Source organism: Camelina sativa, chromosome 4, assembly GCF_030686135.1.
Source record: "Camelina sativa cultivar CO46 ecotype springtype chromosome 4, ASM3068613v1".
NCBI lineage: Eukaryota > Viridiplantae > Streptophyta > Magnoliopsida > Brassicales > Brassicaceae > Camelina > Camelina sativa.
The window spans coordinates 29,467,255-29,494,304 of record NC_141883.1 but is presented as its reverse complement, the minus strand read 5'-3'; the positions used below and the strand labels follow the sequence as shown (position 1 = coordinate 29,494,304).

Below are 27,050 nucleotides of genomic sequence, written 5' to 3'. Positions count from 1 at the left end.
CGTACAAAGTTTTAGTTACTTTTGCTTCAAGCATAAGTTTCTCAGGACTCTCATAAGAACCCTAATGTCTGAATTCACTTTTCTTAACCGCACTAGAATTTAACTGCTATAATAAACCAGTATCTTTCAGGGAGATTTTGAATAATAATAAATCCGACTTAAGCTTAGGTACTAAATCAGAATTACGCGTTAAACCACTCACTAAACCATGTCAAGTCACAAACTACATGAACCGAACTAGCCATGTTGAGGCCACTTAAGAGGTACCCTATCTACCAAACAACAAAATTAAACACTCACATGAGAATTTCTCAACTCTTATCTTCAGAAAAACTTAAGAACACTTGATGAAGTTTATGTATCTTGTGTCGGCTATTAGATTGGAATGACGTTCTCTTTGGACAATGACCATTCTTCAGGCACGTAATTATGGACAGTCCCAACAGTTTTGGGGCAACAAGTAGACAAAAACCTTGTGATGGTTACTTAAAGCGTGGTCCCTTTAGTTTTCTTTTGCTACATTTTGGATAGACTCACGTGACCTTTTTGTGGATACAATTCAACAGTGTTTTCCTTCGATTGATGCTTGCTCTTATCCAGCTTCAGAATAGATGAGTGTCTGCATTGGTGTTGGATATGGGCTACGCCCAATATGCCACTCGGCCCAACGAGATTTGTTAATTGCGATCTCGGCCCAACAAGATTGGGAGCAAGTCCATTAATTCCCGCAAAGGGGCAATCTCGGGAATTCACGACGGAAAACCCTAGAGATCCCTAGGTCAACAGTCTCCTATAAAAGGAGAAAGCATTTATTGGGATCAACATCCTGACCCGCGGACAATACCCACAAAGCAATAATTTGCATCGAAAACTACTATTATCTTTCGTATAATTCGTCTTGTTTTCAGTTCGTCATTTAAAGCTTACTAGTTCGTCTGTGAACTAACAAGCTCTAATCCGACTTGTTTAAGTGACGATCTCACGTTTTCCCCGATTAATAAAAAACTTGCTCGCTCTTTCCCACTAAATCTTATTTGTTTAAACTGTGTAATCCCCGGTACAAACAATTGGCGCCCACCGTGGGGCAAGAGTAAAAGCGTTTCTTTTGACGAATCAAAACCGACGATCCTCACTTCTTCGAAATCTCAAAAGTCATGACGAACCCCAGCGAAAACTTCGACGAAGCAACGGAGCAGCCAACGGGGCAGCGATGGGGGCGAACGAGAACGCGAACTATCCCCCTGCCGAGCTCCCTGCCGAGCTCCCTGCCAAGCTCCCTGCCAAGCTCCCTGCCGAGCTCCCTGCCAAGCTCCCTGCCGAGCTCCCTGCCGAGCTCCCTGCCAAGCCCAACCGAAGGCTCCCTGCCGAGCCCAGACGAGGGCCCACTGCCGAGCACAGTCTCTCTGCCAGCGCCTGACACGTCCTCCGAGCCTCCCGTAGCTGCGCACGCCAGAGCCGGACCCATCGCAGACCAGCTGTTTACCAACGCCGCTGCCCTCCTAACCGCCGCTCTCACCAACGCTACCGCTCTCCCCAGCGCCACTCTCCCCTTACCTGTTCAAAGAAACAGACTCGACGATATGATGCAGGTCATTCTCGGTCGTCTTGATGGCCAGGAACCACGAACAAACGAACGGCTCGAGGCCATCGCAGCCGCACAAGAGGTCTCGCAGAACCAAATCAGCAGGCTCCAACGAAGGAGGGGCGAGCCCTGAAACGACAGCAGTCCTGCCAGCGAGAACGAGAATCCTCCCCCAGCGCAGCCTTCTGTGGAGGACCGATACGACGGCCACAGACGCCGCCCGACGTCCATTATCGTAGGATCCGTTGATCGACGCAGTAGAGAGGAGCCAAATGAGGAGCTGCGAGACGGCCATGACCAAAGAAGCGGTAGCCCGCCGACTCCGACACTGCCGATCCAACAGCCCGAAGCCGATCTCAAGGATGAAACCATACGACGCCTAGAGGCGATGGTCCACGAACTCTCTTCCAGAGTCCATCGAGCCACAAGCTCTGCTCCCAACCTCGATCGAGTGCTTGAAGAAGTCCAACGCTCACCGTTCACGGCACGAATCTCCCGCATTCAAGTCCGCTACGTGAACAAGTTCAAGTTCACCCCGTACAACGGATTAGACGATCCAAAACCATTTTTGACGTCAATGAGTTTCGCAATCAGCCGAGCTCACTTCAGTGACGAAGAGTACAAGGCTGGCTGCTGCCAGCTATTCGTTGAGAATTTAGCCCATGAGGCTCTAGGATGGTTCTCCCGGCTCCCGCCGAACTCGATAGGGAGTTATCACGAGCTTACCACCGCCTTTCTCCAACATCACTCTATATTCATGATTCGGGGCGCGTCGAACGCCGATCGCTGGAACATGTTCTAGCGAAACGACGAATCTCTCCGAGACTTCATGGAGAGGTTTAAAAGAATCGTCTCGAAGCTCTCGATTGCCGACGACACAACAATATCGGCTCTCCGAAATGCTCTCGCTCACGGCTCCCGATTTAGGGAAGACATCATAATACACGAGCCCCTGACTCTGGATGACGCACTACATCGCGCTAACAGATACATAGAGCTAGACGAAGAGAAGGCATCGAGGACAAACCGTCCAGAACCCCCGGCCCCCAAATCGTCCAAAGGAAAAGAGAAGGAACAAGACGAGCATCACGAGCCTCGTCAACACTTCGACAAAGAATACGCCGACAAGTTGGACAAAGGAAAGAAAGTCCAAACGTTTGCAGTTAGTAATCAAGATCCCAAGGCATCTTCATCAAGGCCCTGGAATAACAAGTGGGTCCGAGACCCATCAGGGAAGGGTGGCAACAAATATTGCGAATACCACAAGCGAGCAGGACACTCAACAGAAGAGTGCCGCACCCTTCAACAAATATTGCTCGACAAATTTTAAAGAAGGCCAAATTGACGTCGATCTCGAGCGACGACAAATAGCTGCTCACAGGGATAACCATTTCTTCAATCCTGAGAACGAAAACCCGAGCAAGCAATATAACGCCGCCCCCGCGCCACAACCGAGACCCAAAATTCTACCTCCGCCCCCACCAACCCATAAAAGGAATCCCGAGCGAACTGAGGATGCCAACGCTCCGGCTCCACGCCGAAGAATAAACATGATCATGGGTGGTCTGGCAACTTGCCGCGACTCGGTCTGTTCTATCAAAGCTTATCGACGGGGACTAGAGGCCAAGCGAGGATGGTTAGCTCAAAGCACGCCACCTACTACGAACTCCGATCCAATCGTGTTCACAGAAGCTGACGCATCAGGTCTCACTGGACCCCATAACGACCCACTGGTGGTCGAGATGGAGAACGGCGAAAGCATGGTTACCAAAATCTTGATCGACACAGGTAGTTCGGTAAACGTCATTTTCAAAGACGTGCTCATTCAAATGGAAATCGACTTGCGGACCACCGAGCAAGATGTTCAACCCCTCACCGGATTCGACGGTGACACGGTGATGACGGAAGGTACGATCATGCTGCCAGTCTATGTGGGCGGGACGATGCATTGCATCAACTTTGCTATCGTCGACAAGCCGATCGTATACAACGTCATCCTCGGCACTCCTTGGTTGCATAAGATGAAGACCGTGGCGTCAACTTACCACCAGTGCGTGAAGTTCCCAACTCCTAGAGGAATATTTACACTACAAGGGGACCCACTGGTAGCACGAACCTGCTTCATCATCGAGCGTCAACAACGCCACGTCCGGACGTTCACCGTTTCGGACTCAGCCGAGCACCCAGACAGTCGTGTTCGCCCTAACTCTGAATCAATCGTCCAAGTAAATATTGACTCTTCCGACGCAACTCGATGCGTGGGAATCGGGGCCGACCTACCACAACCAATCAAGGACGTGCTCGTAAAGTTCCTGTGCCAGAATGCAGCGACCTTTGCATGGAGCATGAACAGTATGACCGGCATCGACCCAAATGTAACCTGCCACGAGCTCAATGTGGACTCGACGTTCAAACCGATCAAACAAAGGCGTCGAAAGCTCGGGCTAGAGCGTACCACCGCCGTTAACGAGGAGGTCAAGAAATTACTCGAGGATGGATCCATCCGTGAGGTTAAGTATCCTGACTGGCTGAGCAATCCTGCAGTGGTGAAGAAAAAGAACTGCAAGTGGCGAGTGTTTGTCGATTTTACCGATCTCAACAAGGCATGTCCAAAGGATTGCTTTCCCCTGCCGCGCATCGACCAACTAGTCGAGGCGACCGCGGGAAACGAGCTCTTGTCGTTCATGGATGCGTACTCAGGATACAACCAAATTATGATGCACAAGAACGATCAGGAGAAAACGGCCTTCATCACCGATCAGGGAACTTACTGTTACAAGGTTATGCCATTCGGCCTCAAGAACGCTGGTGCAACCTATCAGCGCCTCGTCAACCGCATGTTTGCCGAGCAGCTCGGACGAACCATGGAAGTTTACTTCGATGATATGCTGGTCAAGTCAACCCAGGCCGTTGATCACGTCTTGCATCTCGCTCAGTGTTTTGAAGTGCTAAACCGATACAATATGAAGCTGAACCCAGCCAAGTGTTCGTTCGGCGTGACTTCTGGAGAATTCTTCGGGTATCTCGTCACGAAGAGAGGTATCGAAGCTAACCCGGAACAAATTTCGGCGCTCACCAACCTCCCATCTCCACGCAACACCCGAGAAGTTCAGCGCCTCACTGGGCGGATCGCTGCTCTGAACATATTTATTTCGCGTTCTACCGATAAGTGTCTACCTTTCTACCAGTTGCTTCGTAGCAACAAAAAGTTCGAATGGGATGATAAGTGCGAGTCTGCTTTCCAAGAACTCAAGCACTACCTAACTACTCCCCCTATCCTAGCAAAGCCCGATCAGGGCGAAACTCTATATTTGTACATCGCTGTCTCTGGCTCGGCGGTCAGTGGCGTACTAATCAAGGAGGACAGAGGAGAACAACACCCTATCTTCTATGTGAGTAAAAGCTTAGACGGAGCCGAGCTCCGATATCCCACGTTGGAAAAACTCGCTTACGCTGTAGTTATCTCGGCCAGGAAGCTTCGGCCGTATTTTCAATCCCACACTGTTGAAGTCTTAACCAACCAACCCCTGCGAACCATTCTCCACAGCCCTAGTCAATCGGGCCGCCTGGCGAAGTGGGCACTTGTGCAAAATCTCAGGTGCTCGCTGATTTCTTGATCGAACTCCCCCCCGAGCTAGAGTTCGGCTGTCCGCGAGAGGAGAAGTGGACACTGCACGTTGACGGCGCATCCTCTCGACACGGCTCCGGGATCGGCATTCACCTCGTTTCACCAACAGGTGAAGTACTCGAGCAATCGTTCTGGCTCGCCTTTCCCGCCTCGAACAACGAGGCCGAGTACGAAGCCCTAATCGCCGGAATGTGATTGGCAAGTGGAATAGGGGTGAAAAAGATACAAGTCTTCTGTGACTCACAGCTGGTAACTCACCAGTTTAGCGGTGATTACGAGGCGAAGATTGACCGCATGGATGCCTACCTCAGAGTTGTCCAAGATATGTCCAACAATTTTGAGACATTCGAGCTGAACAAAATTCCCCGAAGTGACAACGCACCGGCCGACGCTCTGGCCGTCCTCGCATCCACCTCCAATCTCGACTTGCGCCGAGTAATCCCTGTCGAGAGCATCGATCGACCAAGCATCAATCTCCTTGCATACGCCGAGCCCAATATCCAAGATAAGAAAAAGAAAAAACAGATTATCAAACATGAGACTTTCAGCGATCGAGTCTCGAAAAAGCAAAGAACAGAGGACAGCGACCCCGTACTCACGCTATTCGTCATTGAACCACCGGCAAATGTGCCACCTGTGGAGTGCTCGGCCGAGCAGGGATCCGCAACCAGCGAAGAAGGACGAACTTCGTCGTCTCAGGAACAATAGTCACCATCTCACGAACGAGCGTCATCATCGCACGCCCAACCCAATCCTGAACTTCACGAGCGACCACACGATTGGCAAGAAGAAATCCTATATTTTATCTCAGACGGTATCGTCCCTTCAGACAAGTGGGAGGCCCGGCGTCTTCGAACTCGCTGCGCGCATTACACACTTCTCGATGGCAACATCTTCCGTTGGACAGCATCTGGTACACTTTTGACTTGCGTCGGTCCCGAAGAAATCAACGATGTAATGAGAGAGGTTCATGAAGGTTCCGTCGGTAATCACTGAGGAGGTCGCGCGCTCGCACAACGCATACGCAATAATGGTCATTATTGGCCAACCATGAACGACGATTGCGATAAGTTCGTCGCTAGATGCGAGAAATGCCAGCGCCACGCTCCGATCATCCACACGCCAACCGAACTGTTGAGAACGACCTCTCCACCATATCCTTTTATGCGATGGGCAATGAATATCGTGGGTCCTCTCCCTGCATCCCGTCAAAAGAAATACATTCTCATTATGACGGATTATTTCACCAAATGGGTCGAAGCTGAAGCCTACGCAAAAATCGGAACAAACGAAGTCCAAAAATTTGTGTGGAAGAACATCATTTGCATGTACAGAATTCCGTATGAGATCGTCACCGACAACGGCGCGAAATTCACTTCGCTCCAATTCGAAGGTTTTTGCGCGAAATGGAGAATCCGTTTGAGCAAGTCGACCTCCCGCTATCCACAGGGCAACGGACACGCCGAAGCGACCAATAAGACCATCATTGACGGACTAAAGAAACGACTCGAAGATAAGAAAGGTCTCTGGGCTGACGAGCTCGATGGCGTTCTATAGTCGCACCGAACTTCCCCGCGCCGATCAACAGGAAGGACACCGTTCTCCCTTGCGCATGGAATGGAAGCCTTCGCACCGGAGGAAATCGGCGTACCTACCTTACGACGCTCATTGCTCGTGCACGATCCTACTCTCAATGCTAAGATGATGCTCGATACCCTCGATAACCTCGAAGAAGAACGCGACAAGGCTCTACTTCGAATTCAGAACTATCAACAGCAAGCCGCTAAATATTACAACAAGAAGGTGAAGCCACGCCACTTCGACGAAGGCGACCTCGTCCTCCGAAAAGTCTTCGAGAACACGGCCGAGCTCAACGCAGGAAAAATGGGCGCTCATTGGGAAGGCCCTTACCTGATTTCCAAGGTCGTCACTCCCGGCGTCTACGAACTGCTCGCCATGGACGGCACACCAATTTCTCGCTCATGGAATTCCGGCAACCTTAAACGTTATTACCATTAGAACTTGCTTACAAAAAAAAAAAAAAAAAAGAACGCTCGTACTACCGAGCTCTCCCTTTGTAATACGAACTACGTATGGCTTGATCCCTTTTCAAAGGGTACGTAGGCAGCCCGTCACACGGCACAGCTATACCAAAAAATTAAAAACAAAAGTTTCAACCTATCAAAACACACGAGCTCTCTCGAACGAGTCCGTCTCTGCGAGATGTCCAGCTCTTACATCGACCCTCTGGCCAAGGGAACGATTTAAAACGCGTTCCTCATGGATGCAACAGTGAAATAATCTGCATAAATAAGCCGACCCAGATCGCATTCAGCTAGCAGGCGGTTAAGTTTGTATAAGCCAAGTTCTTACTTGCACTCTCTTGCCGACCTCGTGGCACACACAGGGTAAGCCGGACACCAGAGCCGCACCTAAAAGGTACGACGAGCTCATCTCAACTACCACCCTAAACATTTGGTATTCGAAACACGTAATAGGATAAGCCAGGAGACGTCTTGCACCGTAAAATACAACTCGATACCAAAGATAGGAAAAACACAAAAACCTTCTTATTCCATAAACATCCTTATTCCGGAAAAACACAAAGACAAGGCAACGAAAGCCAAACACGAAAGGCCACATTCGACACACAAAAACTAACAAAACAAACAAGTCTCAAAGTACAAACTTAGTTTTCAAATCCCAGATCGGCATCGGAGGGTTTATCAATCTCGAGCTCACCGATCTTCACATGCCAGACTTGGCACTCCCTCCGCAGACTTTCCAGCGTGTCCATCGGAACATTCGCACCCCTAGTAGCCATCTCCTCGAGATACGAACGAATCCCCTCACCACGGTTGCTTTCAATGAAGAAATGGTCCGTGCACTCTAACTGGATAATGTAACGACGCAATATGTCGACCCGAGTCCGGCATGCATCAAGCTCGGGCCGACCTTCAAAGGGCCTGCTCCCAATAGGATCGAGATTGTCCGGTTCAAGGACGGGAATCTCCACCTCAGCCATTGACGCCTCACGGCGAGAGCGCTCCTCTAACAAACGATCCCACCTCCATTTCGGGACCAAAAATCCCTCGTCGATCATAGTTTCAAGATATCCGATAACTCCGTCAACACGATGAAACCAGAAATGACGCTCGAACTTTCGACGCGTAGCGAGAATGTAAGCTCTCAACCTCTGGATCCGAGCGCGATAAAACTTCATCTCGGAACGAACTACGTCGTCGGACCTCACAGAGAGCCGCTCTCGCACCCTCCTCAGCCACGCCGACCTCGTTGTCACAGGCATATTACCAATCTCAACTACCCTTCAAAAGGAGAGATTTATCTTTAAAACAAGAAAGGAGGATGATGAGAAATGAGCAACTTGAAGGCCAATTTATAGAACAAATAGTACAATTTTCGACGCAAAGCAATCAATACTGCAATTCTCGAAAAACACATCCATAGAATGATGAACACATATCATAAAACCAGCGGACAACACATAAAGCAAGTCCAATCATAATGCAAAGGTTCAAAAAGAAAATACATCGCCTAAACGGCCCAACATCCGTTACAAAACGGGAATAGGTTCTGATAGAACAACAAGACAAAAGCGAGTCACTGCTCGGCAGCAACCTGAGCGCCCGATCCCGCAGGCGCCTCTGCCACGACGACCTCCTCTCCTACGATCACGGGAACCTCCGCCGCCTGAAGGTTCGTAGGAACGATCGCAGTCTCTAGAAGAACCTCGAGATCGCTGTCCAAAACGTCGGCGATATCGAAACCAAGAACCTTGTCCTCCCACATCTTCGCATCAGCCTCCAAGCCGAGCAAAGTCTTCGACGGAATGACCGTACCACTCTTCACCAACTCCTGAAGACAATCATAGGTGCCGCTCACCTGGCTCAAAGTCAGGAGAGACTCCTGCGCTGCTCTGTTGTCAAGAATATGCTTCCTCATCCTCTCAATACAAGACCTGTAGCCAGCAACCTCGACATCGATGTCATGCCGCTCCGCTTGCAACTGCTGCAACTGCGCCTTCTGAAACGCATGATCAACCTCGACCTGCTCGAGACGAGAGCGGGAAGCGTCAAGAGAAGCCTTGAGATCGGCTACTTGCTTCCTGAAACCGGCATTTTGCTTCGTGAGAACAGCAGAAACCCCTCGCTCTTAATCGAGATTCCGACGAAGTTCCTCAGCCGATCTCCTTGATGGTTCAGAAGTACGAGAATTAGCAAGTTGCTTCTCCAGCTCGGCAATGCGACGCTCGTACGAGACGACCATGCGATTCACGCCACCACCATCCTGAAATGCAGGAAATAAAGAATTAAGATAATAGTTGAGAAATTTCAATCAAGAACATAAAGAGAAATGCCAACCTGGAAGTGTTTCCGAGCCCACGACCGATACAGCTCGGGATCGTAGAGAGAACCCACAGAAGGAAGCGGGTCGAACGACCCGCGAACTTTGCTAGCAAGCTCACCACAAGCAGTAGCATTGTTGATGAACAACTCATCCTTCGTCTTGTAAGAAAAGGAGAACGAATCGTCAATCTCAGTGGTGTCGCGCGGTACGCCATCCCTCCTAGATCTCTTGGACGACTCAGGCTCGGGAGCGACCACCTCACCATGAGAAGCTCTCTTCCTCGATGGAGTAGGACGCCCAGAATCAGCGACAACGATCGCTAGAGCATCAGAAGCCTCGCCGCGTGACTTCTGCCCACGCGGAATGACAGCAGGAACCTTGGCAGCCCTTTTGTCGGCACGGGTAGCGCCAACCTCCGCCGACCTCAGATCTCCTGCAACTCGCGGATCGGCACATCCACCGGGTGACGGGTCAACGACTTCAGTGTCGGCAGCGCGCGAAGAAGATCCAGCGTCAACGGCCTTCTTGAACTGATCGGCATATCGAGGAAGACGAGTGTTAACTTTTCCCATCCCTAAGCGCGGTAGACCTAAAAGGGAAAACAAAAGTGTAACAATCCGATAACCACTAAGGAAAGCAACGATCGATACAACAAAATGAGAAGGAAACTCACGAGATCTCTGAGTAATCGAAGGCCAATGAAGCGCCCCTAGCGTTCGGATCTGTCTGAGGTTATCGAAAAAACCAGGAAGATGAGCGCGCAAACGAACGACAGGCTCTGCAAACACCAACAAAAACAAGGAAAGGGTCAGAAACCAGCCAAATGGCAATCAAACAAATATGAGTAAGAAACTATGAAGCTACCGGGAAACATATTCCACTCGGCAGCACAAAACACATCGAGATCGTCAAACGAAATCTCGTCCCGCTTGACAAAAAAAAATAACGTTGCCAACGACGGATCTTCTTCTCAGCCCCGATGATTATCTGATGACCCGATTTAGCACTGGTGTAGAAGTACCCCAGACTACCTCTAACTTTTGTGAACTTGGTGGCTTCCTCCAAAAAATGCACATCGACTTCTATACCACAGTTGGTACCGAGTATCGCCAAACCGACCGCGTTACGGATACCTCCCACAGAAAGCTGAGAAATGGCAATCCTACGCCTCGCGCAATAATGTATCAAAAATTCCGGCAAAGGGAACCAAAGACCGCATTCAGTGAAGTAATGCTCAAAAAGCGCGATGAAACCTGTCGGAGGCGTCCAAAGACGTTCGTGAGACTCAGGAACCCGAAAAACCAGTCCCTCGGGCATCTTACACCACCGCGCCATCTCAGCAATACTATCCGATGTGCACAACAAAAGACCGTGATCGGCCGGACCGACTGAAAGATTGGCAGCAATCGACGCAGCACTAAGACCCAAGACAGCCGAACGAGGACCAGTATCCTCAGTGGGGACAACATCCATAGGACTCCCCCCAGAACCACTATCGCTATTCTCGCTGAACTCGAGAATATCAGCAAAATTGTAGTCTTTGGCCCAGCTGTCAAGATCCACACTCTGCTCCAATGTCGACACCAACGTCATCGAAAACATCTTTATAAGCCCCATATTCCTTGGAGAAAGCGCGTTGGATTGCTGCAAGAGTCTTGCCACGCGTGCATACAGAAACTGGTAGTCTTGACGCGGGCCGATCTTCAGTCCCCGATATTTGGCCGACCACAGCTCTCAGCCGCTCTCTCTCCCGAAAGTCGAACTCAATGTGATCTCCTCCGATCGACCCAATATCGCGAGTGTCGGACTTGCTCAAATCACGCCGATCGCTCAATATCTCCGTGTTTCGGCGCCCTCCCATCTAAGATCTTGGTCGCCATCGTCGGAATCAAACTCGTGGGAGATATCAACAAAACAGGAATCAAGTCAACCAACGCCCTCAACTATGCCGACCTCAGCATCGTCCGCAGTGCCGACCTGAGCATCGATCTCGGCGATGCCGACCTCAGCATTGTCCGGAGTGTCGACCTCCGTGTCGCCGCGCAAGCTCTTTTCTCGAGGTCCGCCGACCTCATTATCGACGATACGCCGCCCTCCGACGACCAAGCTGCCGACCTCGCTCAAATCACTCTCAGTCCCGCAAAAATTACCAGATCCGTAGAGCAAGTGCAGATCGATGCCTCGATCCATGCCGCGACGAATCATCTCCATCTCCAAACCACCGACTTCGCGATCGGAGGAACCAAAGATCAATGCCGACCTCCGCTCGATGCCGAGCCCAACATCCACCTCAGTTGAGGTCGCCCCAAGAGGAGCGGCATCGACCTCGCGAACGCCCTTGTTGGCACCAACCGCCGATCTCCGAGACCTCCGCTCAATGCCGAGCCCAACATCCACCTCAGTTGGGGTCGCCCCAAGAGGAGCGGCATCGACCTCGCGAACGCCTTTGTTGGGACCAACGACCGCCGATCTCCGAGATTTCCGCTCAATGCCGAGCCCGACATCCGCCTCAGTTGAGGTCGCCCCAAGAGGAGCGGCATCGACCTCGCGAACGCCCTTGTTGGCACCAACGACCGCCGATCTCCGAGATTTCATCTGACTGCCGCCCAACATCGATCTTGGCTCAAAATGCCGATCTCTCTCTCTAGCGCCGGCGACCCTACCGCCGTCCCTCTCAAGATCGCCATCCATCGATCTAGCATGGTCGTCGATGACCGCCCGTTCTCGGAGATCGGTAACCAAAGGAAGACCATCTCGGCTGACCATCGTAGACCTCATACAAGGGATCGGACGGCGGAAGCTTTGGATTGAGAGAGAGCAAACAAAAGAAAAATAGAGAGAGAAAGAAGCATAGGCATAAAAATAAAAGAGAGAGAGAGAAAGTTACCTTCTTATGGAAGTGGAGGAAGTGAAGAAAAAGGAGAAGAGAGTGGATACATAAATAAGTAAATAAAGCGGAAATTTTACTGTCATAATCCGTCACCTCGATCTGCGACATGCCCCATTTTCGGAAATTCATCGAATACCGCGCTCAAAGTAAGGACCGTTGGATATTCACGGAATCTCTCGAAAGACGCGCCTGGCATTTACAAAAGAGCCACTATGGCAATTTCATCCCCACAGGCAAACCGAGACAATCTGTGCCGAGCAGACATATTACGGACGATTTAAGTATGCCCGCCGATCGCAGAAGGACTGCCACTCTCCGGACTAAAAGGGGGGACTATTGTTGGATATGGGCTACGCCCAATATGCCACTCGGCCCAACGAGATTTGTTAATTGCGATCTCGGCCCAACAAGATTGGGAGCAAGTCCATTAATTCCCGTAAAGGGGCAATCTCGGGAATTCACGACGGAAAACCCTAGAGATCCCTAGGTCAACAGTCTCCTATAAAAGGAGAAAGCATTTATTGGGATCAACATCCTGACCCGCGGACAATACCCACAGAGCAATACTTTGCATCGAAAACTACTATTATCTTTCGTATAATTCGTATTGTTTTCAGTTCGTCATTTAAAGCTTACTAGTTCGTCTGTGAACTAACAAGCTCTAATCCAACTTGTTTAAGTGACGATCTCACGTTTTCTTCGATTAATAAAGAACTTGCTCGCTCTTTCCCACTAAATCTTATTTGTTTAAACTGTGTAATTCCCGGTACAAACAATTGGTACTGTAACAAAGAACTAATTAGAGCCTTTTTAACTAGTATTAAATAGACGAACTCATGAACCACCTAAAGATTCTTTGTCAAGAAAATCTTACCCAAAAGAAGACGGTAGTTTACAAAAGTAAAGCTAATCCCACTGTCGGATCTAAAATAATTTATATCACAATCTTCTTCTTCTTGATGAAAAACTATTTTTATATTTATCCTTTAAAGCATAGTGATTTTTGTAAGTTGTTATAATTATATCATAAATATATACATTTATGAATATATCATGTGCATCTATCTGCCTGCAAATTTGATTATTTCACATAAAACAAAACTTATGTGAAGTTGTATACTTGTTGCCCCAAAAACTACCGTCAAAAATATTCATATGAGTTAGTAAAATATTAACACATGATTTTATTTTTAATCAAAATTTAACTTCTTAGGGTTTGAGTTAACCTAATTCTGCTTTGTTTAATTTACCTTTTTCCAAAAACCAGTGTAAATAACATTGAATTTTGTGATATTGATGTCGTATGTTATTATCACTCATGTTTACATTTACATATTGTATATTGAAAAGAAGAAAAAAAAACTTTGCCAAACATATATAGTACTGTAGTTTTCAAACAAAAATCCTTGTTTGTTCTGCCGAGAATCAAAATACATTTCTATATTTTAGGGAATCACGGAGTAACCTATTATATATGGCTGCGTTTTAGTTGATGACATTATAGGCATAGACGCATAAGAATAGAGAGAGATACATCATACATGAGAGTAACTAATTAACTAACAGGATGTATAAAGGGACCAAGAAATTGACGTATCAGAAAATTGCATGAGAGCCTTAAAACGTTAGAAAGTCTTTGCATGTGCTTGTAACATGGTAGGGGCCATCTACTGACCCGCCTACTATTTAAAATGTATTAGTGGTCTGTATGGTCAATCAGGTAATATTAAGTAGAGCTAAGCATGACAATATTCACACAAAAATTCCTAATGAAACCCTTAAAAACTATAAATATTCCAAATAACTTATTTAGTTAATTACATGAATTTCACATACAGTCGTTGGAGCGTTATTTTTTTTGAAATTCAGAGCTCTTCAACCACTAAACCCATGTTATAACAGACTGACGACGACTTGGATAAATAAAAAAACTAGCTCCACATAAAGTATTTGCATACACGAAATACAAATAAAAAATGGGCACGATGTATGAAAGAAGTAGTTGCAAGTTGTCCATCAATTCATCATTGGCATGTTTTGCAATAACAAAATCAATCTAAATATTCTAATGAAGCTTTAACAAAGAAAAAAATGAAAAATAATCTTGACGTATAGTAGTAGTTGCTGTTATCTCTATAAAGTCGTCTTTTAGCATATTTTTTTGTAGTGATTATTGATTTGGTTTATTGGTTATATCTTATATCTTTATATATAGTCAGCTCCCGATCTTGCGTAAGATTAAAGCTTTGATCTGTTTATCCATTTCTACGCGTAGTGACAAAAATACAATGAATTTGTGACAAATAAATTTAGTCATAATATCATATTTAAAGTATTACAAAATTGTGATGAAATTTTTTTGTCTCAAAAATACGTCTCAATAAAATTATTTTTCTTGTAGTGGAGTTTCAAGTCATGTGATATATATTTGAGGTTATACAGTAAAATATTTATAAATTAATATTCTATAAATTAATAATTATTATAAATTACTAATATTTTTCGTTAGGCCGGTGTAATTTTATATACAATTCAAAAATATAATAAAATAATATTTTTTAAAAACCTTTTATGAATATATGATCCTGTCAATATTAGAAATAATTATATAAGATGATCAAATATATGTATCTAGATACATTAATTTTTGTTAGAATTTATTTACAATTTTTTTATATCAAAAACTATTATTGTTCTCTTCGGGACATGATAATTGTTGTTTTTTTTGTAAATGATTCTAATAAATATTATTTATAGTAATTAAAATTGTAATTTTTAAGTCTATTTTTTGAAAGCTTACTAAATTAAAAAAAATATATCTCTATAAATTAAAACATTTATATATTAATAATTTTTTTTGGTTCGGACATTATGAATTTATAGAAATTTTACTATGATTCGAAAGTGTGTCTTGTTCTCGTTTACTATTTTAAAAGGTAAAATTCGTAAACAATACGAACAATGATTTCTGTTGATAAAAAAATTATTCTAAATTCTACTATGTGGATATTTTGGCTCCCCATGGATGTTGTCATTACGTAAATGCGACAGTGGCAAAAAGATACTCAATTTTAAATCTCTATATTAACAGCTAAGTTTTGACTTCGGCTAAATATGGTTGAAATAGTTTGTAAATGTTGCCAACATAATATAGTTATGTGTGCAAAATGAGTACTACCTCTAACCTACTAAACAACAACAAATGCAAAACATCATGCTGCATCTCCAATATAACAAATAAGGGTATCATGTGCATCATAAATCTGCAAATTACGCTAGTGATTTCACACCATCAGATTCAAGACTATGCAAGCCAAAGATTGGTACATAGATCCTCAATTTTATGCTAGAGTGTGTTTGGGGAACTAGACAGCCTTTACTAGAAGATCTCGAGGTAGGAGTCCAATGTGGAGTCAGGACTTAATGTTCGTAGTAACTCCACCATTTGTGGAACATTTGATCATTAGTGTTGAAGACATGCTTCAAGTATTCCCATTAACATTTGATTTAGTGGAGAGCAGCACTCTCATTTGAAAACATAATGAGAAGATTGGATGACACATCAGTTGGTGTGATGAGTGATCAACGTGCTACTGCATTGAGATTGAGATTGAGATTAGGATTTCCTGGTGTTCAGTTTCATTATAGCTAATTATCATTCTTGTTCTACTCTGATTAGCATCTCGGTACATGTATTCTCAGTACATGTACCATGTGCCACTCTCTCAGGTGCTTCAGGTAATTGTCACTTTGTACCTACTGCGGCCTCCGAGGTTCAGGCCCGCAGAGCTTCTACCATGGGTCTTCAACTTGTTCTGGATTCTAGAGACTTCCAACTAGACACTTTTCTGAGATTTTTTTCTAAGTATTTTGGAATCTTGATGAAAATACTTTATATTGAGATTGAGATTTCACATACCTTCCTAAAACACACATATTTCCTTCTTATAATAACTATTTCGTTTTTGCTTTTAACATTTTTGTTAATATAATTTTTAGCGAGAAACATAAAAATTCAAAAGTACTGAGTTGAAAGAATAACAAATCATATAGATTATTCTCCCAAACCAAGTAAACACAAAAACACAATTGAAAACTAAAGGAACCAAACATCAGGACATAAACCCCAAGATGTAGCCTAATAATAAAGACTAGCTAGATACAGGGCAACAGAAAGTAAGCAACCAATCCTTTGAAAGCCATTGATGTAACCACTTAACATACACAACAAAGGCGCCATCTATACTGAACAAAACTCTTGTACGACCAAAAACATCAAAATTATGACAATAACTGGTAAACTTGGTCGACTGATTGGTGGTATTATCCTAGTATATCTAATAGGATACTACTTGACAAGTTGTTAATTATAAATAGAGCAAATTGTATACGGTATGTTGGTATCCCTTGAACACACTGATATCATTGATTACAAGTCCTTTGTTTATGAAGTTCAACACAAATAATAATATATATGATCTTAATTATGACCAACGTCAAGAAGAGACAAATTAATAAATACTTTGCGTACTGAAGCATGTGCAAGTAGGGGCCTCTTGATTAGGAATCGCAGTTAGTCTAACCGCAACATTTGCATGTGGCCACAACCTTCAAAGTCCCCTACTGATCTTATTATATCATCAATCCATACATTTTCTTTCCTCTCTTATTTTCCTAAACTGTTTAATTTTGATGTCCACAAAATCTGGCCGCAACAAAAATATATATATATAAAATCTTACTCTACTCAAGATAAACGGTGGCATACATTGTTGACTTTGATTCTAGTTATCCATAAAATCACAAGTCATCCCCATTTTAATTGGCTATTTCAAAATTTGGTGCTCGATTTCGATGGAGAAAAGAAAACTAGATATATACTATCAATCACTTAATAAACTAGATAAAATACCTAAGAATGAATACGGAAATACATTGGGATTTAACGAGAAATAAAAGGCACAATTTTCTCGCAAATTGGTCACAGACACTTTGAATTATAAAATATATGAATACCCAAAAAGGTTAAAGAAGAGTCACACCAACGAACTTAATATAGTAAACATTTAAATAGTAATATCGCTTGGCACAATTATACACTCGAGAACCCCTATATATATACTCAAACCCTTCATTTGATTCCATATCAGTCTCACGATTCTCACCAAATCAAAACCGAAATAACCAACCAACCTCTTCGAAAAAAATATAAAAACAAAATGTCTATCACATCAAACTCCAAATACTCAATAATCCCAATCATATCCATACTCAGCTTATCATTCTTACTCCAAGGAACTCATGGAGACGACGGAGGTTGGCAAGGTGGTCACGCTACGTTCTACGGTGGTGGGGATGCTTCTGGCACCATGGGTAAGTAACCATAAATGCGTATGTTAGCTAAATTTTATCTCTTTATACATGAGGATGGCTTGCTAACACGTACGTGGAATGGTCAAATAATCAGGCGGAGCTTGTGGCTATGGAAATTTGTATGGCCAAGGTTACGGGACAAACACGGCGGCTTTAAGCACGGCTCTATTCAACAACGGGCTCACGTGCGGCGCGTGCTATGAGATGAAGTGCAACGATGACCCGAGGTGGTGTCTCTCGTCTACTATCACCGTCACAGCCACTAACTTTTGCCCACCTAACCCTGGCCTCTCCAACGATAATGGAGGTTGGTGCAATCCTCCTCTTCAGCATTTCGACCTCGCCGAGCCAGCTTTTCTCCAGATCGCTCAGTATCGTGCCGGCATTGTTCCTGTCTCTTTCCGAAGGTCCGTTCATTTTTTGTCTTGTAGCTTATAATTATAAAATCTACTAGTCCGAAACTAATGGACTACCATATTGTTAAAACTTAAAACCTAACAAATATTTTAGAATTATTGTGTACCATAGAAAATTGAGATTTATGTCTTTATCTAAGGGCATTATTAAAGGGGAACTATTTTTGGTGTTCTTAGATTAAATATATAGTGAAAATAATGCTAGATCAGTTGTTAAGAGCATAGGTAAAAAAAATGGAAGAACTAATTATGGTGTTCTTAGAATAAAGATATAGTGAAATAATATTCATAAACATTTTACAAATTATAAAAACTTATAAAATAACATTTAAATTGCTTACTTATATAAAAGCAATTGTATACTTATAAATTAATATAATATTCTTAAACATATTACAATTATAAAAACTTATAAATTAACATTTAAATTGCATACTTATATAAAAGCAATTATATACTTATAAATTAATATAATATTCTTAAACATATTACAATTATAAAAACTTATAAATTAACATTTAAATTGCATACTTATATAAAAGCAATTATATACTTATAAATTAATATAATATTCTTAAACATATTACAATTATAAAAACTTATAAATTAACATTTAAATTGCTTACTTATATAAATGAAATATTTTCTTTTTTTCCAAAAAATCTCGTCCAATCACATGAAGCCACGTCAAATAAGAACTGGGCTTAGATCAGTTCTACATCAAGAACTAAAAAAAGTGTTCTAAACCACTATTCATTATTTTTATAATTTTTTTGGGCTAAGAACACCCTTGGTGTTCTCCCATTAATGATGGCCTAATGAGCTTATCTTAGTTACTATCATTTGCTCTTAAATGGGGTATTACGTATTTTCTTAAAAAAACTGTACATTAATTAAAGTATTAAACCATACGTACTGTTTAATTTTACGATGGATGCTTGTCGTCTACTCTTTAGACTAATGGATTACGTTGGTGTTTATGTTCGATATGCAGAGTACCGTGTATGAAGAAAGGAGGAATAAGGTTTACAATCAACGGACATTCATACTTCAACCTAGTCCTAATCTCGAACGTAGGAGGAGCAGGAGACGTACACGCCGTATCGATCAAAGGCTCAAAAACACAGTCGTGGCAAGCGATGTCTAGAAACTGGGGACAGAACTGGCAGAGCAATTCTTACATGAACGACCAAAGCCTTTCGTTCCAAGTCACCACCAGCGATGGTCGCACCGTCATTAGCAATGACGTGGCTCCTTCTAATTGGCAGTTCGGACAAACCTACCAAGGCGGTCAGTTCTGATAAGTTTCATTATCCATCCACAGTTCCACACACGTACACATCTCTCTGTTTTGGGTGCTGACGTGGCTGCGTATTGCTGAGGTGGCTCGTAAGCACCCGCTTAGATTAGCTTAGCCTTTTTTTCTCTTTTTTTTTTTCTCTTTTTTAGGAATTATTGCTTCAATGGTTGTATTTTATTTTCATCGTGCCTACAAAAAGCAAAAAGCAAGGTTTAAAAAAAAAAAAAAATTAATTTACATGTTTATTGAATTTAGCCATATTGGCCTTTTTCTTCTTCTTTGTAATCCAATATTGCTAAGCCCAAAATAATGAAATATATAAATACATTTTTATACCAAACAAGGAGTATTAATAAGTCAACGGTCAAATAACCGCGTCAAGAAGAATTTGTATATTCTTCTTCTTCTCTGTTTTCACAAAGCATCTCCGGAGAGGTGAAAGCTTTGGCCAATCTAAGTGATGGTATCTGACGGCAAAGAGGTAGCTTTCAAGTTGTCCGATAGTTGCGTTCTTAAGATCGTTCAAGGCGACATCACAAATTGGTCAGTCGATGGCTCATCCGATGCTATCGTCAGTCTTCTCTCTTTTTATCTCTTTTAGATCGATAGTATAAAGATGTTGGCATTTTCTAACTTTGAACTTGAGGATGAAAAAAACTTTGATTGCTTCAGGTTAATCCAGCAAATGGGCGTATGCTAGGTGGTAATGGTGCAGATGGAGGTACTTTCCTTCAATTAATCATAACTTACTATCATTATATGGAATGGTATCTTAAGTATTTAGAGTTACATACTCTGTTTATATAGAGAGTTAGGAATTAATAGAGGTTACAAAGATCATTAACAACTCATTTTTTATCATATACATTAATAAATGCCATTCATGACGCTGCTGGATCACAGTTGAGAGCAGCATGTTATGAAATCCCAGAAGTTAGCCCAGGGATTCGTTGTCCCACCGGAGAAGCAAGAATCACGCCGTGGGTTTTACTTTTTATGTTTGTCTTCTTCAGTATGTGTAAAAGGTTCTAAGTTTGCTCCAAGTTTTGATTGTTTTCTGCTTATTGGATATGGGAGAAGGGGTTTTTAACTTGCAAGCATCTCATGTGATTCACACGGTTGGACCCATTTATAATGCTGAGAAGAATCCTAAGAAACTCCTAGAAAGTGCTTACAAGTAAGCAAGAAACACATTTCTATGTAGAGTAGTAAAGTTTAAAATTTCCTAAACACATTTACTTTACTAATGCTTACTTTGTGTTTTGGTAACAGGAACAGTCTGAGAGTAGCCAAAGACAATAACATTCAGTACATTGCATTTACTGCAATATCTTGTGGTATCTTCAGGTAAAATTTTAGGAAGACTCAGAAACTTGATCTTTGCGTTCTTGGTTATAAGTTATATGTTTGTAAAGGTTTTCTCCTAGTTTGTGAACCATCTAGAGAGAGAAAACAAATACAAATGGTTTTTGTGTCTTCATCTGATTGTTAGGTATCCTTTGGATGAAGCTGCTTCTATAGCTATCTCCACTGTTAAGCAGTTTGGTCAAGATTTTAAAGAGGTAAACTTATTTGCCTTCCCACTAAGTTGAGTCCAACAAGTTCTCTTGGATATCTCAGTTTTAGTAATGTTCTTAACGCCGCGTTACTCAAAAATGTAGAATATTTTCTCAGGTACATTTTGTTATGTTTAACGAAGAGACATACACGGTGTGGCTGAACAAAGCAATAGACTTGCTACCTCCACCACAAGGCCGCAACTTCTTCCCCTCGCCGAAGACAACCAAAACGCGATTCTTCAGTAATCTCTCAGCTGTTGTTTCAAATTGGCTTAGGTGTTTTATGCACACACAGGCCACAGCAAAGATAGGCCATTTGTCTCATGTTGTAGTAAACTTTTGTATTCGCTACAACAAGGGAACACAAAGCTAAAATGTGTTGAAATTTATAAAGTCTCTTTCATTAGAGTGCTTTCTCATGTGATATGGGCCATGAATAGGCCCATTATAACCGCTATTAGTAATGGGCCAAAACCCCGTGGGTGAGAGAGAGCATTAGGGGACGGACTCTCAAATGAGACGACTATGGTTGACCTGTGGAGTGGGAAGCTTGAGTCTCCCTAGATTACTACTACTACACTCGACGAGCTCGATCCTAACCTCATCAAGAGCTTCTCTGATCTCCACCACCACCTCCTCCTTCGCCGTCAATACGTTCCACACGACCGCTTCTTCGTTGACAGTCTCTTCTCCCACGAGGACTTCTCGTTTGACAACTGTATCATCATCATCATCATCCATGGCTTCTGGAGACGAAGGAGCAGTTTTCAATTTGTCTGATTCTAGCCTTCTTAAGATCCTTAAAGGCGATATCACCAAGTGGTCCGTCGATGGCTCCTCCGATGCTATTGTAAAGTCTCTCTTTTCACTATCCAAATTCTAGGGATTGGTTTGTAGGGAAATAGATAGAGATTCCTAGAATTCGATTAAATTGAAAGGTTCTTGGATCACAATTAGGTCTCTCCAATTAATTTGATGTATCATTTTTTTTTTTTTTTTTTTTTAACATAAGCAGTTTGTTTCGTCAGGTCACTCCAGCAAATCAGCGTATGTTAGGTGGAGGTGGTGCTGATGGAGGTAAGAGTTTTAGGATCCATTGCTATTTTGGTGACCTGTGTTGGTATAAACTGAATTCTGAATGCAAAATCTTGATTATGTTTGTGACAGCAATACATAGAGCTGCTGGACCACAACTCACAGCAGCATGCTATGAGGTTCCTGAAGTTCTTCCTGGAGTCCGTTGTCCAACAGGAGAAGCAAGGATTACTCCGTGAGTTACTCTCTTACTCTTCTCATGTATTGGTGTTCTTTTTTGGAAATTAGGATTGTTGAGTGAAAACTTGGAACAGGGGTTTTAACTTGCCTGCATCTCGTGTGATTCACACCGTTGGACCGATCTATGACTCAGATGTCAACCCTAAAGAATCCCTTACAAATGCTTACAAGTAAGAAGAATCATAGTTTTCACTTGTTTGTTTACTCTACTGAAATCTACACAAGACATGTTTTCCTCTGAACAAACAGTTTCATCTTTCTGTTTTGCTACAGAAATAGTCTGAGAGTGGCAAAGGAAAACAACATCAAATACATTGCGTTTCCTGCCATATCTTGTGGGATTTACGGGTAAGTTGTCACAACCAGAGACTTAAGTCATTTATATGCTACAAAACCTATCCAACTAACTCTTTACTATTAGTGATTGACAAGTCTTGGAAAGTTTGTGCAACATGAAATGAGAGAAACCTTATCTTCTCAATGTTTTGTTTTTCATTAGATATCCTTTTGATGAAGCTGCTGAGATTGGTATATCAACAATCAAACAGTTCTCTAATGACTTGAAAGAGGTAAAGATAGTTTTTCTTGTCTAGATTGTACACTTCCATGAATTCAATCCGCTAAGTGACTGACACTTTTTTTTGGATCTCGTATTGCTTATTAAGGTGCATTTTGTTTTGTTCGCGGACGATCTATTCAGCTTGTGGGTAAACAAAGCAAAGAAGGTGCTACAAAAAGCCTAAGATAGTAAGATTGCACCAGCACTCAGCAGCCTAAAATAAACCTAATTAATCCCTAAACCTTCACACAAACAAAGCATTTGCTATTTGTATAATGTTATGAGAGATTGTTCGTTATGGTTAGATTTGTAACAAATAAAAAATTTGCACCTGAAATTTTTCTAGTAATATGGTTAGATTTTGTATGAATTTTGTAGTAATATGGTTAGATTTTGTAGTAAAGAAAATACAGCAAAGGAGAAAAATACGTAATTGGTTACCAAACCAATCGATGAGGGCAGCGAGTCTGAAGAGTGATTTCATGACATGAGAAGGAAAAGGAAAATCAGAAATTTATATTTAAGGTATATTAAATGATTTTCTGTTAGATATGATTAGGAAAAGAACAAAAAGGAAACTAGAGATTATAGGAAAAAGGAGCATTCTGATGACAGAAAAAATAGGATAATTACTTGTATTTGGTGATCCAATTGAAAAACCAAAAGAGAATATATGAATTAATTCTCTAATGTTTATCAGTTTATCGATATTATTATTTCCATATATATTTAAGCATTGGATAATATTAGACATTAATTTTAATATAGTTTAACTTAAGTTCGTACAATTGGAAAAGGAAAACATGCCATAGTTCCAATTGAAAAACGAACCAACCACACCGACCTTCTGAAACTTGTATAAATAGATAGATATCGATAACGAGTAAGGATCTATCAGAACCACATACAAGATTAAACCCTAATTAAAGAGTATAGAATACGCAAAAGCTTTAGAACTTTGATGATGGAGCAAATTTGCAGAGATGATGATTGGATCGTGGACGAGTCTTCGTTGAAAACCGTCTCTATTCTTGGCCGACTTTGGGCAATGAAGTCATCGCCTATGCATCTCAGAAACATTCTCGACAAGGAGCTCAGGATCATGCATCGTTTCCGCGATCATCCTCGCATCGTCAATGCCTCAAACACTCTTCACTTGCAAACCAAACCCTACGAATGCTACACGATCTATATGGAGTACGCCTCCAAAGGTAATCTCGATAAGATGATCTACGGTTCTCGCAGCCGATCACAGCAGATACCTGAGTCTTTGGTCCGACGTGCGGCTCGTATGATCCTAGAAGGACTCGTGGCTCTTCACTCCCATGGTTACGTTCACTGCGACCTCAAGCCATCCAATGTTCTGCTCTTCCCTTCCACAAATCCCGGAGAGCCGTGGGATCTCAAGCTTGCTGATTTCGGTTCATCCAAGGAACCTGATTCCGAGTATGGTTCCATGTCCGTTGGTACGGCTGAGTACCTACCACCAGAGTCTTTTGCGCCAAACAGACTGATCATGGATCCGGACCTTGATATATATGCTCTAGGGTGTGTGGTTTATGAGATGTTTGGAGCTATACCTATCCCGGAACCATTTGATGAATTTTACGAGTGGAAGTTGCGTGGTCGAGATGTCTCTCCGGAGGCTAGAGATTTCTTGAGGCGGTGCCGTGACATTCATCCACGCAGGCCCACCGCGGCTGATCTCTTGAACCATCCTTTTATTACAGGAAGACTTCCATCGCCAACCACAGAAGAGGACAAGGACATATCTAGGTCGTTGATTCCAAGTGTCTCGAAACTTCGTTTGAGCTGATGATCCTATTCTTCCTCTGCTGTTAAACCTAGAAAAAACTTGATAGTGAATATTGCTATGGAAAAGCCTAGCCGATAGATGTACCAAGGATCGTCCCTTCCGGTCAAGTGCGCGAAGCGGGAGTGCGTGAGAGATGTGAGATGACAGCCATCGAGAGCAAACTCTAAATAAGATTATGAGATCGATTTCTCTACACCAAGACTTCCATGCTTTATCTGCATATTTTCAATTTATATAAAGAATGATTTAAACTTTAATTTCAGTTGGTTTATTTACTTGCATCGGAAGAAACTACTCTTTAAGTCAGTTTTATTTTCTTTAAATAGGTTCATCAGTGTGCATGTGCTGATCAGTTAAGCTACTCTAATATTAAAATTCAAATTCAATTGGAGATTATATCCATCATTAGTGTATACAAAATTCAAGTCTACTCCAATATTGCGCTCTCTATTTTACTATTGATATCTTCTCCTATTTTGTTAAGGGTACCTGTGATTTTGTTGGAAAATTAAAAAAGTAATTGTGGCTTTATAGAGTAAGCTAATAGATTATTCCTTAGTGTGTTCTGATGGAAATTTTCTTTTTAAAAAGAAAAGAATAAGACGAAGAGGTCTTCACTCTTATTACATAAGAATTTACATGACATGATGACAATGAGGTTGGGACTAGGACCAGTGTTTAGTGTTTAGAGTAGTTGTGTTGGAATGAGAAAACTAAAATAAAGCCAAGAGAAAATTATTTAAAGTCAAGAGAAAATAAAGCCAAAGCCCAGTATAGATTTAAAGCCCACTATACTTTTAGGCCCAAAAAGTAACAATAAAGATCAAATCTGAAATTAGACGAGGAGATCGATGAGTAAACCCTAGGAGGCAGCAGCAGACACACACAGAGGAGAACAGAGCAAACAGCCAAAGATGGTACTACTCATCGTCTTCTTCGATCTCTCTTTTTTGTTTTTGCTGTTTAGATTTACAATCAAGAAAGATTCTGTATTGATGATCTTCATTGCTGTGTTGTGTTGTAGACTTTCAAGCGTAGGAACGGTGGAAGGAACAAGCACAACAGAGGTCACGTTAACCCAATCAGATGCTCCAACTGTGGCAAATGCTGCCCCAAGGTACTCTACTCTCTTCCACCACCTTTGCTTCTCCATCTCCATTAATTAAAGAAGCATTCATATGTAGATTTTGATTTGATCTTGTGTTGGTCAATGTAACATTGGATTAGGACAAGGCCATTAAGAGGTTCATTGTGAGGAACATTGTGGAGCAGGCTGCTATCAGAGATGTTCAGGAAGCCAGTGTCTACGATGGTATCATTTTCATTTCTCTCTTTTGTTTAATCTACAAAGTTTAAAACTTTATAACATTACCCTATAAAGTTTTGATTTTTTTGATTGCATTGTCCTGAGATTCGCAACTTGATTGAATATGTCTTGTAGGATACACCTTACCTAAGCTGTATGCAAAGACTCAGTACTGTGTCTCTTGTGCTATCCACTCTCACGTCGTTAGAGTTCGATCCCGCACCAACCGTAGGGTCCGTACTCCTCCACCCCGTTTTGTCAGACGCAAGGTAATCCCTCTCTCTCTCTCTTTCTCAACTCAATGGTCCTTGATAGTTTTAAGCTTCATTTCTCAATCTTTGGTTAAGCTTACTTCATTTGCGTTAGGATCAGAAATGTTGCAACTTGTCTCTGAATACGAAGATATAGTTTGAAGTAAATCTGGTTACTAAAAGACTTGTATTGTACAATGTGTAGTTGAATCTTGCATTGCCAAATTTTGTAGATGTGCGTTAAGATTATCTCTTATGATTCCTGTTACCATTTGAACCATAATACTGTAGTTGTTTCAAAATAGTCTTTGACTTTTGAGGTGGATTAAGCATGCTTAGTTGCTTACTACCTTCACTTAATTCTTAACAATACTGCTTTCAGTGAGACTATTCTCTTCCATCTATTTCTGTTTGAATGATTTGCTCTCCTACTAACTGAATGGTTATTTCACATTGATGATCATCAGGATGATGCTCCCAAGCCTGGACAACCAGGACAGGCCCCTCGTCCAGCTGGTCCTGGAGCTGGTGCTGCACCTCGTGTCTGAAGTCTGCAAGCAGCGCTCTCTCTTGTTTTCTTATATGTTCTAAGTTGTTGCGTTTTTAAGGATGTTTTTCTCTGGTTCAAGTTATATCACTATGTGGATCGTGAATCCTGTCAAACTATTTCAGTAGTTGATTCAACTTTTTTTTTGGCACCTCTATATCCCCAGTTTTGCAATCTGCT

General features: G+C 42.6%; 8 protein-coding genes and 1 pseudogene across 12 annotated transcripts; 8 read left to right on the top strand and 1 right to left on the bottom strand.

The window, feature by feature from the left end:
• The first annotated feature begins 1,967 nt into the window (after window positions 1-1,967).
• On the top strand, window positions 1,968-2,912 carry LOC147946323 (uncharacterized; annotated as a pseudogene).
• Window positions 2,913-3,138: 226 nt separating this feature from the next.
• Window positions 3,139-5,918, top strand: LOC147946322 (uncharacterized). Its single transcript, XM_087509579.1, has 3 exons — window positions 3,139-5,091; window positions 5,181-5,324; window positions 5,457-5,918. The coding sequence occupies exons 1-3, from the start codon at window positions 3,139-3,141 to the stop codon at window positions 5,916-5,918; spliced, it is 2,559 nt and encodes an 852-aa protein (XP_087365705.1).
• Window positions 5,919-6,827: 909 nt separating this feature from the next.
• On the top strand, window positions 6,828-7,229 carry LOC147946321 (uncharacterized). The gene has a single exon (XM_087509578.1). The coding sequence runs from the start codon at window positions 6,828-6,830 to the stop codon at window positions 7,227-7,229; it is 402 nt and encodes a 133-aa protein (XP_087365704.1).
• Window positions 7,230-8,831: 1,602 nt separating this feature from the next.
• Window positions 8,832-11,195, bottom strand: LOC147946320 (uncharacterized). The gene is made up of 5 exons (XM_087509577.1): window positions 10,526-11,195; window positions 10,252-10,356; window positions 9,593-10,167; window positions 9,440-9,518; window positions 8,832-9,382 (listed from the first exon to the last, which is right to left on the bottom strand). Exons 1-5 carry the CDS (start codon window positions 11,193-11,195, stop codon window positions 8,832-8,834), a joined length of 1,980 nt encoding a protein of 659 aa, XP_087365703.1.
• A 6,027-nt stretch (window positions 11,196-17,222) lies between these two features.
• Window positions 17,223-19,897, top strand: LOC104782544 (expansin-A8). The gene is made up of 3 exons (XM_010507508.3): window positions 17,223-17,841; window positions 17,936-18,248; window positions 19,252-19,897. The coding sequence occupies exons 1-3, from the start codon at window positions 17,688-17,690 to the stop codon at window positions 19,556-19,558; spliced, it is 774 nt and encodes a 257-aa protein (XP_010505810.1). The 5' UTR covers window positions 17,223-17,687; the 3' UTR covers window positions 19,559-19,897.
• Window positions 19,898-19,902: 5 nt separating this feature from the next.
• LOC104782543 (uncharacterized) lies at window positions 19,903-21,522 on the top strand. 5 transcript variants are annotated; one of them, XM_087511029.1, is made up of 7 exons: window positions 19,937-20,128; window positions 20,230-20,278; window positions 20,461-20,537; window positions 20,638-20,734; window positions 20,830-20,904; window positions 21,050-21,119; window positions 21,232-21,522. In XM_087511029.1, exons 3-7 carry the CDS (start codon window positions 20,477-20,479, stop codon window positions 21,487-21,489), a joined length of 561 nt encoding a protein of 186 aa, XP_087367155.1. In that variant the 5' UTR covers window positions 19,937-20,128; window positions 20,230-20,278; window positions 20,461-20,476; the 3' UTR covers window positions 21,490-21,522. The 5 variants fall into 5 exon arrangements, with proteins under 5 accessions (XP_087367154.1, XP_087367155.1, XP_087367156.1 ...); XM_087511030.1 differs by having other exon boundaries at window positions 19,968-20,100; XM_087511028.1 differs by lacking the exon at window positions 20,461-20,537 and having other exon boundaries at window positions 19,903-20,128.
• Window positions 21,232-23,320, top strand: LOC104782542 (uncharacterized). The gene is made up of 7 exons (XM_010507504.3): window positions 21,232-21,966; window positions 22,145-22,193; window positions 22,284-22,386; window positions 22,466-22,561; window positions 22,665-22,739; window positions 22,891-22,960; window positions 23,057-23,320. The coding sequence occupies exons 1-7, from the start codon at window positions 21,631-21,633 to the stop codon at window positions 23,132-23,134; spliced, it is 807 nt and encodes a 268-aa protein (XP_010505806.1). The 5' UTR covers window positions 21,232-21,630; the 3' UTR covers window positions 23,135-23,320.
• A 591-nt stretch (window positions 23,321-23,911) lies between these two features.
• Window positions 23,912-24,893, top strand: LOC104782541 (mitogen-activated protein kinase kinase kinase 20-like). The gene has a single exon (XM_010507502.3). The coding sequence runs from the start codon at window positions 23,912-23,914 to the stop codon at window positions 24,764-24,766; it is 855 nt and encodes a 284-aa protein (XP_010505804.2). The 3' UTR covers window positions 24,767-24,893.
• A 677-nt stretch (window positions 24,894-25,570) lies between these two features.
• LOC104782540 (small ribosomal subunit protein eS26y-like) lies at window positions 25,571-27,027 on the top strand. The gene is made up of 5 exons (XM_087511027.1): window positions 25,571-25,683; window positions 25,791-25,883; window positions 25,994-26,078; window positions 26,208-26,341; window positions 26,791-27,027. Exons 1-5 carry the CDS (start codon window positions 25,681-25,683, stop codon window positions 26,869-26,871), a joined length of 396 nt encoding a protein of 131 aa, XP_087367153.1. The 5' UTR covers window positions 25,571-25,680; the 3' UTR covers window positions 26,872-27,027.
• The last annotated feature ends 23 nt before the right edge of the window (window positions 27,028-27,050 follow it).